We start from the raw sequence: 13,871 nt of genomic DNA, 5'->3' as shown, positions 1-13,871 counted from the left end.
TTATACCTCAAGAGGCATTCCTGAATATACCTTTGCATGCAGCCAAGTGAATCAACCCCTCACAATGGACAGAGAGTAAAGTGTAGCAGCAAGCCACTGTACTGATGTGGCATGTACAGGCGTCAAAGTGGACTAAAAAAACAGAGTGCAGAAACAGATATGCACAGTTACAATATTTTATTCTAATTTTTAACTAAACTAAACCCATTCCCAAAAATGACATAAGAAATGCTAGATTGTGTTGTGTGCAGATGTAAAACTTGACTAGTAAAACAGATTTGTAATCAAAAAATTGTTTTCACATACACACCTTTTGAGCTAGATAGTCACAGTTATATATCTAGATATTAGGGAATTTTATTTTGTAATTTTAATAAACAAATATTCCCCTTTTACAAAAAGGATTGCAATAGAAACTCTGTACAGGCGCTTGTGATAAGCAAGCATAACATCGCTGACTGACACGTATTTTATATTTTTCTTCTGAAATAAATATATTGTGCTGGCTTACTGCTTTCTAGTGCATTAAGAATGAAAAGAAAAGTGTAGTTGTAATTTAAGTATGGCAGGACAAATGACAGCTACACCATATCGTGGATCTATCACACTGATTTCCTATCTCACTCTCTCCTTATCAATTAAATCTGTATATTATCCACAGACAACTGTAATCATCTTTATCAGTGCTGTAGTTGCACAGCACACTAGTGTCTGAAGTATTTGTCCAATGTTTGAGGGCTTTCTCTTACTTTCTCTATTATTGAACTGTAAGCCCTCACTATCCTAAATAACACTTAACATGGCTTCTGCATTCCATGTATTAGCTTTTATACAGGCTTTTGATAGTTCCTCTTGATTGGCTACACTTGTGATGTGATGTGATAACTGCAAGGATGAAGTCATATGAGCCATCTGTGTCTATTGCAATTCTCAGCAATAATCCTCAGTTTATCCTCAGCGGGCATTTTTTGCCAATTTGCGCAAAATGAATTGCAAATCAATCTAGTCATCTCTACTATCTATGGTTGTAAAGGCAAAAGCTATCACTATACAGTCATGGCCGAAAGTGTTGGCACCCTTGAAATTGTTTTCCCCAAAAAACAGATGTAAAAGAGGCAAGTTGGACATAATTTCACAGAAAACCTCAAAAATGAGCTTGAAAAAATTGGCACCATTTCAAAATTTGTGGGTAAACAACTTTGCTTCAAGCATGTGATGCGTGTTCAAATTCACCTGTAGCAAGTGACAAGTGTGGGCAATAAGAAAATTACACCCGAAACCAGATAGAAAGGGGAGAAGTTGACTCAAGATAATTGTCTGAGGACTTGAGAAGCAAAATTGTTGGAACAAAATAAAAAATCTCAAGGTTACAGGTCCATTTCCAGAAATCTTGATGTTCCTTTGTCCATGGTGAGTAACATAGTCAAGAAGTTTTCAACCTATGGCACTGTAACTAATCTCCCTGGAAATGGAAGGCAGAGAAAATTTTTTGAAAGGTTGTTAGGCAAGATAGTCTGGATAGTGGATAGGCAGCCCCAGCCCCAATCAAGCTCCAAAGAAATTCAAGCTATCCTGCAGGCTCAGGTGCATCAGTGTCAGCTCAAACCATTCATCAACATTTGAATGAAATGAAACGCTATGGCAGGAGACCGAGGAGGACCCCACTGATGACACAGAAACATAAAAAACTAGACTGCAGTTTGCCAAAATGTATATGAGTAATCCAAAATGCTTTTGGGAAAGCAACTTGTGGACAAATTAGACCAAGATAGAGCTTTTTGGTAAAGCACATCATTCTACTGTTTACTGAAAACAGAATGAGGTCCACAAATTAAAATAACACTGTGCCTATAGTCAAATATGGTGGAAGCTCAAAGATGTTTTGGAGTTGGTATGCTGTCTCTGGCACAGGGTGCCTTGACTGTTTGCAAGATAATCTGAAGATTATCAAAGACTTGTGTGTAGCAATGTGGTTCCCAGTGTCATAAAGCTGTGTTTGCGTGCTAGGTCATGGGTCTTCCAGCAGGACAATGACCCCAAACATTTTTCAAGAAGAACCCAGAAATTGATGGAAACAAAGCACTGGAGAGTTCTGAAGTGGTCAGCAGTAAGTCCGGATCTAAATCCCATTGAACACCTGTGAACAGATCTTAAAATTGCTGGAGCAGTTTCCAAAACAAGAGTGGTCAAAAATTTAAGTTGAGAGGTGCGAGAAGCTTGTTTATGGTTATAGGTAACAATTGATTGCAGTTATTTATTCCAAAAGGTGTGCAAACAAATATTAAGTGGAGGGTGCCATCAATTTTCTTTGCCCATTTTTTGGAGTTTTGTGTGAAATTATGCTCAATTTGCCTTTTTTCTGTTTTTTTTTTGTATTGTTCCAATACACATAAAGTAAATAAACATGTTCATAACAAAACATGTAATTGCAATAATTTTCTGGTAGAAATACTTCATTTTCTGACACTATTTCAAGGGTGCCAAAACGTTCGGCCATGACAGTATGTGTAGCGTTTGTTACAAAGACTCATAATATATCTCATGATTTGTGCATATATTGACAACACTATACATAATTTTCTCTCACTATTACATTATGCAGCGACACAGTAAACTTGAGCTGTCAATCACACTGCAGAAATGCAATCCAAATGCACATTCAGGTACTCAGAATTGAAATATTTCAGATGTTACAGAAACTATTTTCTTACTTTAGACATACAAGTTTCCTTCTTTTATTATACTATGCTGCAAAACAACAATTTACTCATGCAGTATGTTACATTCTTGGACAACCACCTTAACTAGTACAAGTATATGTTATACTTGTATGCCTAAAGTACTCTACAGTGCATGAAAAACCCGTCAACTAATATCAAGCAAATAACTACAGTATGCTCCTTAAACAGTTCCCTCTCAAATAGCCCTAAAAACACATATGAATATATTAATGAGGGTCTGTCACTGAAAACCCACATCAATTAACCAGAAATGAGGGCAGATCCAAACAGCTATTGCTTCAGTTGACCTGTCTTGTAATAGAACACATGGATTCCCCCCCCATAGATTTCAGTTTGTGCCATGTGATGATTTTGTTTGTAGAAAACTAACCTAAAGGTACCTTCACATTAAGCGACGCTGCAGCGATAGCGACAACGATGCCAATCGCTGCAGCGTCGCTGTTTGATCGCTGGAGAGCTGTCACACAGACCGCTCTCCAGCGACCAACGATGCCGAGGTCCCCGGGTAACCAGGGTAAACATCGGGTTGCTAAGTGCAGGGCCGCGCTTAGTAACCCGATGTTTACCCTGGTTACCATCCTAAAAGTTAAAAAAAAAAACAGTACATACTCACCTGCGCGTCCCCCGGCGTCCGCTTCCCTGCACTGTGTGAGCGCCGGCCCTAACAGCAGAGCGGTGACGTCACCGCTGTGCTTTTACTTTCACTTTAGGGCCGGCGCTCAGTCAGAGCAGGAAGCGGACGGCAGGGGACGCGTAGGTGAGTATGTACTGTTTGTTTTTTTTACTTTTACGCTGGTAACCAGGGTAAACATCGGGTTACTAAGTGCGGCCCTGCGCTTAGTAACCCGATATTTACCCTGGTTACCAGCGTAAAACATCGCTGGCATCGTTGCTTTTGGTGTCAAACCTGACGATAAACGCCGATCTGACGACCAAATAAAGTTATGAACTTTATTCAACGACCAGCGATATCACAGCAGGATCCTGATCGCTGCTGCGTGTCAAACTAAAAGATATCGCTAGCCAGGACGCTGCAACGTCACGGATCGCTAGCGATATCGTTTAGTGTGAAGGTACCTTAACACTTTCCAGACCTTCAATGATTAAAATTGAATGTGGCGCCCATTCCACGATTGGCTTAACTTCTTGAAACTTATAACATTAGAATTGGTTTTCCAAACAAGAAAGTGACTGATATTTGCATAGTAAAAATGGTCACTTTGACTGCTATATTTAATTTTCACAACAATCACTGCACTAGGGGGAAGCCAATCATACTGAAACTTTTTTTTTATAACATCTAATATGGATAATGGAATTTTGACTTACATGTTTTGCTAAATTGGGACTCTTTGAGTCAACATCATACCTAAAAATCAAGCAAAGAAAATGGATTTGAAAAGATGAATTATCACATTATTTTCAGATAGCATCCACAATAATATTCCATGCATTCTGTCCCATAGTAATACAAGAAATGTACTATTTATAACATAACTAAATAACTTGATCTACAGTTGTGTGAAAAAGTGTTTGCCCTTTCCTGATTTCCCAATCTTTTGCATGTGTGTCACACTTAAATGTTTCAGATCTCCAAACAAACTAAAATATTAGACAAAGATAACACACACAGATGTTAAACAAAGATAACACAAGTAAATACAAAATGCAGCTTTTCAATTAAGGTCTTTTTATTATTAAGGGTACTGTCACACTCTGCAACTTTCCAACGATCACGACCAGCGATACGACCTGGCCGTGATCGTTGGAAAGTCGTTGTGTGGTCGCTGGAGAGCTGTCACACAGACCGCTCTCCAGCGACCAACGATACCGAGGTCCCGGGTTACCAGGGTAAACATCGGGTTACTAAGCGCAGGGCCGCGCTTAGTAACCCGATGTTTACCCTGGTTACCAGCGTAAAAGTAAGAAAAAAAAAATGTACATACTCACATTCCGGTGTCCTTCAGGTCCCTTGCCGTCTGCTTCCCGCTCTGACTGAGTGCCGCCGTAAAGTGAAAGCAGATCACAGCGGTGACGTCACCACTGTGATCTGCTCTTACTTTCCGGCCGGCAGTCAGTCAGAGCGGGAAGCAGACGGCAAGGGACCTGAAGGACACCGGAATGTGAGTATGTACGTTTTTTTTTTTTTTACTTTTACGCTGGTAACCAGGGTAAACATCGGGTTACTAAGCGCGGCCCTGCGCTTAGTAACCCGATGTTTACCCTGGTTACAAGCGAACGCATCGCTGGATCGCTGTCACACACAACGATCCAGCGATGACAGCGGGAGATCCAGCGACGAAATAAAGTTTCAAACGATCTCCTACGACGTACGATTCTCAGCGGGGTCCATGATCGCAGTAGCGTGTCAGACACTGCGATATCGTATGGCTATCGCTGGAACGTCACGGATCGTACCGTCGTAGCGATCAAAGTGCCACTGTGTGACAGTACCCTAAGGGACCAAGAAATCCAAACCTACAGGGCCATCTGTGAAAAAGTGAAGCCCCCCCCAAAAAAAAAATACAAAGAAATAACATACATTAACTGTGGTTTATCATATCTTTGGGAAGCTGAGTTCAAATTCCCTAGCCACAACCAGGCCTGATTACAGCCACACCTGCTCTAAATTAAGAAATCACTTAAATAGGACCTGCCTGACAAAGTCAAGTAAACCAAAAGACCTTCAAAAGCTGGACATCATGCCGCAATCCAAATAAATTCTGGAACCAATGAGAGACAAAGTAATTAAGATCTATCAGTCTGGAAAAGGTTATAAAGCCAATTCTAAAGCTTTGGCACTCCAGCGAACCACAGCGAACCACAGCGAAAATGTCATGCACAGTGTAGGAAAAGGTAAGTGAACACGAAGAGATAAGGCAAAGGGAACCAAACACCAGGGAAGTGGGGAGTGGAGACCCCTAGGCAGATCTAACGTCACCCTGTCTGCCCTATTATCCATATATAGGTTGTACACCTATCGCCGAGCAGAATACCTAATCCCTGCCTGACCCTGTCGATAAGTCCTGCATAGGGAAGGACAGGATGAGTTCTACTCAATCCCCACTACAACTAAAGACAAGTGGAATAGATAAATAAGGGGAACATTTGGCTTGTGTAGGCTGAGAGAAACACAGATGTCCTCCAGCAACACCAAGAAGGAAGATAGCAGACTGCTATGGTTCCAAGCATCAGCTGGGAAATAGAAATATCAACCGCAACTTCCAGCAGCAAGCTGGGAGTTATATACACCCCGGTCCAGGTGTGTCAACTAGAGCCGGAGGAGGTTGGCACTGGGTCATAAAGTCAGAAGGACTAAGAAGGAGTCTGCAAAGCCAACCGCTGAGACCTTCTGCAGCAAGATGCAGTGCGACTGTCTGCAGCCTCAAACACACCCTTGACATTAACATTGACACAAGGCATTAACCCCTTTCTGACCTCGGACGGGATAGTACGTCCGAGGTCAGAAGCCCCGCTTTGATTCGGGCTCCGGCGGTGAGACCACATCAAAGCCGGGACATGTCAGCTGTTTTGAACAGCTGACATGTGCCCGCAAAAGCGGCGGGTGAAATCGTGATTCACCCGCCGCTATTAACCAGTTAAATGCTGCTGTCAAAAGCAGACAGTGGCATTTAACTATCGTTTCTGGCCGTGCGGCCGGGAATGCGCGCATCGCCGACCCCCGTCACATGATCAGGGGTCAGCGATGCTTATGCATTGTAACCATAGAGGTCCGTGAGACCTCTATGGTTACTGATCCCGGCTATCTGTGAGCGCCACCCTGTGGTCGGCGCTCATAGCACACCTGCATTTCTGCTGCATAGCAGCGATCTGATGATCGCTGCTATGTAGCAGAGCCAATCCAGTTGTGCCAGCTTCTAAAGCATGGCAAAAGTCTTTAAAAAAAAGTAAAAAAAATGTGAAAAAAAAATATAAAAGTTTAAATCACCCCCCTTTCGCCTCATTCAAAATAAAACAATAAAAAAATCAAACCTACACATATTTGGTATCGCCGCATTCAGAATCACCTGATCTATCAATAAAAAAGGCATTAACCTGATCGCTAAATGGCATAGTGAGAAAAAAATTTGAAACACCAGAATTACGTTTTTTTGGTTGCCGCAACATTGCATTAATTTGCAAAAACGGGCGATCAATAGAAAGTATCTGCACAAATGTGGTATCAATAAAAACGTCAGCTTGGAACGCAAAAAGTAAGCCCTCAACCAACCCCAGATCACAAAAAATGAAGACGCTACGGGTATCGGAAAATGGCCCAATTGGGTTTTTTTTAGCAAAGATTGGAATTGGAATTTTTTTCACCACCTAGATAAAACGTAACCTAGTCATGTTTGGTGTCTATGAACTTGTAGTGAACTGGAGAATCATAATATCAGGTCAGTTTTAGCATTTAGTGAGCCTAGCAAAAAAGCCAAACAAAAAACAAGTGGGGGATTGCACTTTTTTTGCAATTTCACCGCACTTGGAATATTTTTTTTTTCCGTTTTCTAGTACATGGTAAAACCAATGATGTCGTTCAAAAGTACAACTCGTCCCGCAAAAAATAAGCCCCCACATGGCCATATTGATGGAAAAATAAAAAAGTTATGGCTCTGGGAAGGAGGGGAGCAAAAAACAAACACGGAAAAACAGAAAATTCCAAGGTCATGAAGGGGTTAACCAAAAATGGCAAAACCATGGAAAGATGATGAACCTTCCCAGGAATGGCCAGCTGACCAAAATTACCCCAAGAGCGCAGTGACGACTCTTCAAAGAGGTCACACAAAAACAACATCCAAAGAACTGCAGGCATCATTTGCCTCAGTTAAGGTCAGTATTCATGACTCAACTATAAGGGTATGTGTCCACGTTCAGGTTTGCTTCAGGCTTTGGTCAGGATTTTATGCAAGTAAAATCCTGACCAAAACTGCACCTGAGGTCACTGGCAGGTCACCTGCGGTGTGCCTGCGTGTTTTGCTCATTGTAGCAACATGCTGCGTTTTGAAAAAACGCACCGCGCATGCATTTTCGCGGCAAAAACGCATGTGTTTTTTAACGCATAGTGGAGTTGGGATTTAATGAAATCCCCTCCACTATGCTGTAACATCTGGACGCTGCGTTTTTGACGCTGCGGAAAAACGCAGCGTCAAAAACGCAGCGTTTCCTGAACGTGGAAACATACCCTAAGAAAGAGACTAGGAAAAATAGCCTGCATGGCAGAGTTCCAAGACAAAAACCACTGCTGAGCAATAAAAACATAAAGGCTTGTCTCAGTTTTGATAGAAAAAATCTTGATGATTCACAAGACTATTGGGAGTATATTGTGGACTGACAAGAGAAAAGTTGCACTTTTTGGAAAGTGTATGTCCCATTACATCTGGTGTAGAAGTAACACAGCATTTCAAAATAGGAACATCATACCAACAGAAAATATGGTAGTGGTAGTGTGATGGACTGAGGTTATTTTGGTGCTTTAGGACCTGAAAGACTTGCTGTGGTAAATTAAACCATGAATTCTGCTCTCTAACAAAAAATCCTGAAGAAGAATGTCCGGCCATTTGTTCATGACCAAAATCTGAAGCGCACTTGGGTTATGCAGCAGGAAAATGATCCAAAACACACCAGCAAGTTCACTTCCGACTCCCTCATACATGGCTCATGTTTAAGTGATACATTTACTTTGCAGGTTTACCTGATAAAAGTGTGTATGTGACTGACCTGAAACTGCAATTGATCACAGTACTAAACTTGGTGATGTATTCCTGCACTGATGGTTGTTCTGGCGCTGATTTCAAGCACTTATGATGGTTCTGATCATGTAACAATCCATAACACACTACATATTAAAACTGAAAAATCCTCAAAACCTAGTTTTGAGATTATGAGGAGCATTTGGTTGAGATTTTGCTCCAAAAACTCAGTGTGAGTTTGGATGTATTCACACTGATTTTTTTGGAGCAAAAACTCATCAAATCCTTTTCAAATACTCAAAACTTGGTTCTGCTGTTTTATATGTTATTACTATTTTTTGCGACCCTTCGAATAGGTTCAATATGACAATGTGGCCCTTGGACAAAAAAAAATGCTCTGCATCTGACATAAATGGACCTAATCACACCAAGTAACCTCCGATAAATATTATTTATATGAAAGTAGCCTAATATAAATGGTTTTACATCAAATTTATTTCTACAAATCTCATTAATTTAATTTTTTATTTTTTTTCTGAAAAGGGGAAATGGTCCAAATTACAAAAAAAGAAAAACAGTGCTTTCAGATGTCAAATAAAGCAAAGAAAACAAGTTTGTAATCATTTAGAAACAACAATACTAATGTTTTAACTTTGGAAGAGTTCAGAAATCAATATTTTGTGGAATAATCATGATTTTTAATCACAGCTGTCATGCATCTTGGCATGCTTTCCATCAGTCTTTCACACTGCTCCTGGCGCAAAAATTTAAGCAGTTCTTCTTTGTTTGATGGCTTGTGACTATCCATCATCCTCTTGATTACATTCCAGAAATGTTCAATGGGGTTCAGGTCTGAAGATTGGGCTGCCCATGACAGGGTTTTGATGTGGTGGTCTCTTAATTTTTGCCAGAGCTGTATATTATACAAAAACACAGTTAGGTCCAGAAATATTTGGACAGTAACAATCTTCGACATTTGGGCTCTGCATGCCACTATTTTTTATTTAAAAAGAATCAACTGAGATCCAATTTAAAAGTAGATTTTCAGGTTTACTTAAAGGGGTTGAACAAAATATTCTGTGGAACAAAACAGGAATTACAACCATTTTTCAACATAGCCTCCTCATTTTTGGAGTTCAAAAGTACCGTATATACTCGAGTATAAGCCGACCTGAGTATAAGCCGAGACCCCTAACTTTGCCACAAAAAAACTGGGAAAACTTAATGACTCAAGTATAAGCCTAGGGTGGAAAATGCAGCAGCTAACGGTAAATTTTCAAAATAAAAATAGGTACCAATAAAAGTAAAATTAATTAAAATATCAGTAGGTTAAGTGTTTTTGAATATCCGTATTGAATCAGGAGCCCAATATAATGTTCCATACAGTTCATGATGGGCCCATTAAGATGCTCCATATTAAAATATGCCCCATATAATGCTGCACAAAGGTTAATAATGGCCCAAATAAGATGCTCCATAGACACATTTGCCCCATATAATGCTGCACAAATGTTGATTATGGCCCCATAAGATGCTCCATAGATATATTTGCCCCATATAATGCTGCACAAATGCTGATTATGGCCCCATAAGATGCTGGATAGAGATATTTGCCCCATATAATGCTGCACAAATGCTGATTATGGCCCCATAAGATGCTCCATAGAGATATTTGCCCCATATGCTGTTGCTGCGATTAAAAAAAAAATGACATACTCACCTCTCGTCACTCAGGCCCCCGGCACTTGCAATATTCACCTGTCCTCGTTCCACCGCCGGGCGCCGCTGTGTCTTCCACATTCTCTGCACTGACGTTCAGGCAGAGGGCGCACACTAATCACGTCATCGCGCCCTCTGACCTGTGCGTCACAGCAGAGGACGCAGAAGACGGAGTGGCGCCTGGCGGTGGAACGAGGACAGGTGAATATCGTGCAATGCTGCTCACCCTCCCCATTATACTCACCTGCTCCCAGCGCGGTCCCTGCCAGCTTCCCTGATGGTCTTCTCCGGCAGCTTCTTCCAGTGTTGAACGGTCACGGGTACCGCTCATTACAGTAATGAATATGCGGCTCCACCCCTATGGGAGTGGAGTTGTGTCCATATTCATTACTGTAATGAGCGGTACCATGTGACCGCTCAACGCTAGAAGAAGCTGTCAGCGCCCGGAGAAGACCATCAGGGAAGCTGCCAGGGACCGTGCTGGGGAGCAGGTGAGTACGTCACAGCTGCCGCTCCCCCTCCCTCGCCGACCCCCTGGGACAATATCTCAAGTATAAGCCGAGAAGGGCACTTTTACCCTAAAAAAAATGGGCTGAAAATCTTGGCTTATACTCGAGTATATATGGTAATTAGATAAATTTAATTTTTAATACTTTTTACAGAATCCTTTTCTGGCAATAACTGCCTGAAGTCTAGATAATGTGGACATGATTAAACGCTGGGTTTCCTTATTTGTGGTGCTTTGCCAGGCCTTTACTGCAGCTGACTTCAGTTTTTGCTTGTTTGTGAGTCTTTGTCTTAAGTTTTGTCTTAAGCAAGTGAAATCCATGCTCAATGGGGTTGAGATCTGGTGATTGACTGCCATTGCAGATTATTCCAATTATTTGCCTTAAAAAAACCTCCTCGGTTGCTTTTGCATTATGTTTTTGGTCATTGTCCATCTGTACTGTGAAGCGCTGACCAAACAACCTTGCTGCATTTGGTTGAATCTGAGCAGAAAGTATAGCCCTGCACACTTCAGATTTCATCAGGTTGTTATTGTCTTCAGCCACATCAATTAACATTAATGACCCAGTGTCATTTGAAGCTATGTATGCCCATGCCATCATACTGACTCGACCATGTTTTATAGAGGATGTAGTTTGCTTTGGATTATGAGTCATTCGAAGCATTCTCCATACTTTCGTCTTCCCATCATTCTAGAACAGTGTTTCTCAACTCCAGTCCTCAAGACCCCACAACAAATCATGTTTTCAGGATTTCCTTAGTATTGCATAGGTGATGGAATTAACCCCTTCATGACCGTGGGATTTTCCGTTTTTCCGTATTCGTTTTTCACTCCCCTCCTTCCCAGAGCCATAACTTTTTTATTTTTCCGTCAATTTGGCCATGTGAAGGCTTATTTTTTGCGGGACGAGTTGTACTTTTGAACGACATCATTGGTTTTACCATGTCGTGAACTAGAAAATGGGAAAAAAATTCCAAGTGCGGTGAAATTGCAAAAAAAGTGCAATCCCACACTTGTTTTTTGCTTGGCTTTTTTTGCTAGGTTCACTAAATGCTAAAACTGACCTGCCATGATGATTCTCCAGGTCATTACGAGTTCGTAGACACCTAACATGACTAGGTTATTTTTTACTTAAGTGGTGAAAAAAATTCCAAACTTTGCTAAAAAAAGAAAAAAAAAATTGCGCCATTTTCCGATACTCGTAGCGTCTCCATTTTTCATGATCTGGGGTCGGTTGAGGGCTTATTTTTTGCGTGCCGAGCTGGCATTTTTAATGATTCCATTTTGGTGCAGATACGTTCTTTTGATCACCCCTTATTGCATTTTAATGCAATGTCACGGCGACCAAAAAAACGTAATTCTGGCGTTTCGGATTTTTTTCTTATTACGCCGTTTAGCGATCAGGTTAATGCTTTTTTTATTGATAGATCGGGCGATTCTGAACGCGGCGATACCAAATATGTGTAGGTTTGATTTTTTTTTATTGGGACGAAAGGGGGGTGATTTAAACTTTTATGTTTTTTTATTTTTTTCACATTTTTTTTAACTTTTTTTTTTTACTTTTGCCATGCTTCAATAGCCTCCATGGGAAGCTAGAAGCAGGCACAACTCGATCGCCTCTGCTACATAACAGCGATCATCAGATCGCTGCTATGCAGCAGAAAATCAGGTGTGCTGTGAGCGCCGACCACAGGGTGGTGCTCACAGCTACCGGCGATCAGTAACCATAGAGGTCTCAAGGACCTCTATGGTTACAATACTGAAGCATCGCCGACCCCCGATCATGTGACGAGGGTCGGCGATGACGTAATTTCCGGCCGCCCGGCCGGATGCGGTAGTTAAATGCCGCTGTCTGCGTTTGACAGCGGCATTTAACTAGTTAATAGCGGCGGGTGAATCGCGATTTCACCCGCCGCTATTGCGGGCACATGTCAACTGTTCAAAACAGCTGACATGTCCCGGCTTTGATGCGGGCTCACCGCGGAGCCCTGCATCAAAGCAGGGGACCTTACGTCGGACGTACTATCCCGTCCGACGTCAGGAAGGGGTTAATGCTTGAGCAGGTGATGAAATTATCACCTGTGCAATACTAAGGAAATCCTGAAAACATGACCTGTTGTGGGGTCTTGAGGACTGCAGTTGAGAAACACTGTTCTAGAACAAGTTGATCTTAGTTTCATCTATCCAAAGAATGCTTTTCCAGAACTGGACTGGCTTCTTTAGATTTTTTTTTTTTTTGTAAAGTCTAGTTGAGCCTTTCCATTTTTAAGGCTGATTAATGGTTTGCGGGACATACTGTGGTCTGTGCTGTTGTTAAAAAGTGGACATGTGAGCGTGTTTCGTCGACGGACATACGGTCCGTGGAAACACACTGACATGTGTGCATACCTTCTGTTTCTTTTTAAGTAGGCGGCAAATAATCTCACAGTGCATACTTTATTCTTTATTTTGTAATTCATAGCTTACTTTTCTCATTTTGAGATCTTTTTTCATAACAATGTCCCTTTTGTAAGTAATTTACACTCTAATTTACACTGCCCGCCGGTTTTTTAGGAGGAAAGTGAAGCGCTCAATAACTTTTCAGGCAGCATAGCTCCAAGGTGCCATCTTCTAGTCTGTGGTTAGAGCTATCTTTACTCATGCAGGAACCTGTAGGGACTGCAGGGCAGTATCTCTAGCCTGTACAGGTACCGGCAGGGTCAATTGCAGTTTTTAGTTTGCTACCTATTTTCCCAAGGTAGAAGCGGCAGTTAAGGGTACTTATGCCTCTGCGCCACTTTTTAACGGTGCAGAGGAATGTGCATAGCGCCCCACAGAGTCGGAACTTCTCCTGGATCTCGGTTACGGGGGTAGCTGAGACCCCAGAGTACATGATTTGGGTCAGTTATTACTGACCCTGGTGTTGCGATTGCCCTTATTAACGAAATAACAGCGACCGCAAAAAAAATCAGATTTCCCATTTAATTTCTATCTCCTCTGATGTGATCGCACATCAGAGGAGAGAGAAATAGGGTCCCTCAATCCCCCCGGTACCTCCAGTGTCCCTGCAACCCCCCGTGAAATCCCCTGGGCCGCTGCATCTTCTTTTGGGGGAAAATGGCAGGCGCATGCGCAGTGCACCCGCCGAGTTCTGCTGGCCGACACCCAGCAACAATAGGTAATTTTCCTATTGGCTCATTTTGATCACTGTGATAGACCATATCACAGTGATCA

At 41.8% G+C, this 13,871-nt stretch overlaps 1 protein-coding gene across 1 annotated transcript in view; it reads right to left on the bottom strand.

Moving 5' to 3' along the window:
• CPNE8 (copine 8) overlaps positions 1-13,871 on the bottom strand; it is a 453,180-nt gene that overhangs the window by 239,018 nt on the left and 200,291 nt on the right. The window contains exon 5 of the mRNA XM_077264830.1: positions 4,071-4,110. Coding sequence (XP_077120945.1) covers positions 4,071-4,110 — 40 coding nt within the window. The remainder of the gene's footprint in view (positions 1-4,070; positions 4,111-13,871) is intronic.

The sequence above is a fragment of the Ranitomeya variabilis genome, chromosome 5 (genome assembly GCF_051348905.1).
Source record: "Ranitomeya variabilis isolate aRanVar5 chromosome 5, aRanVar5.hap1, whole genome shotgun sequence".
Taxonomy (NCBI): domain Eukaryota; kingdom Metazoa; phylum Chordata; class Amphibia; order Anura; family Dendrobatidae; genus Ranitomeya; species Ranitomeya variabilis.
Note: the sequence above shows the minus strand (reverse complement) of the source record. Positions and strands in the feature narration are given on the sequence as shown.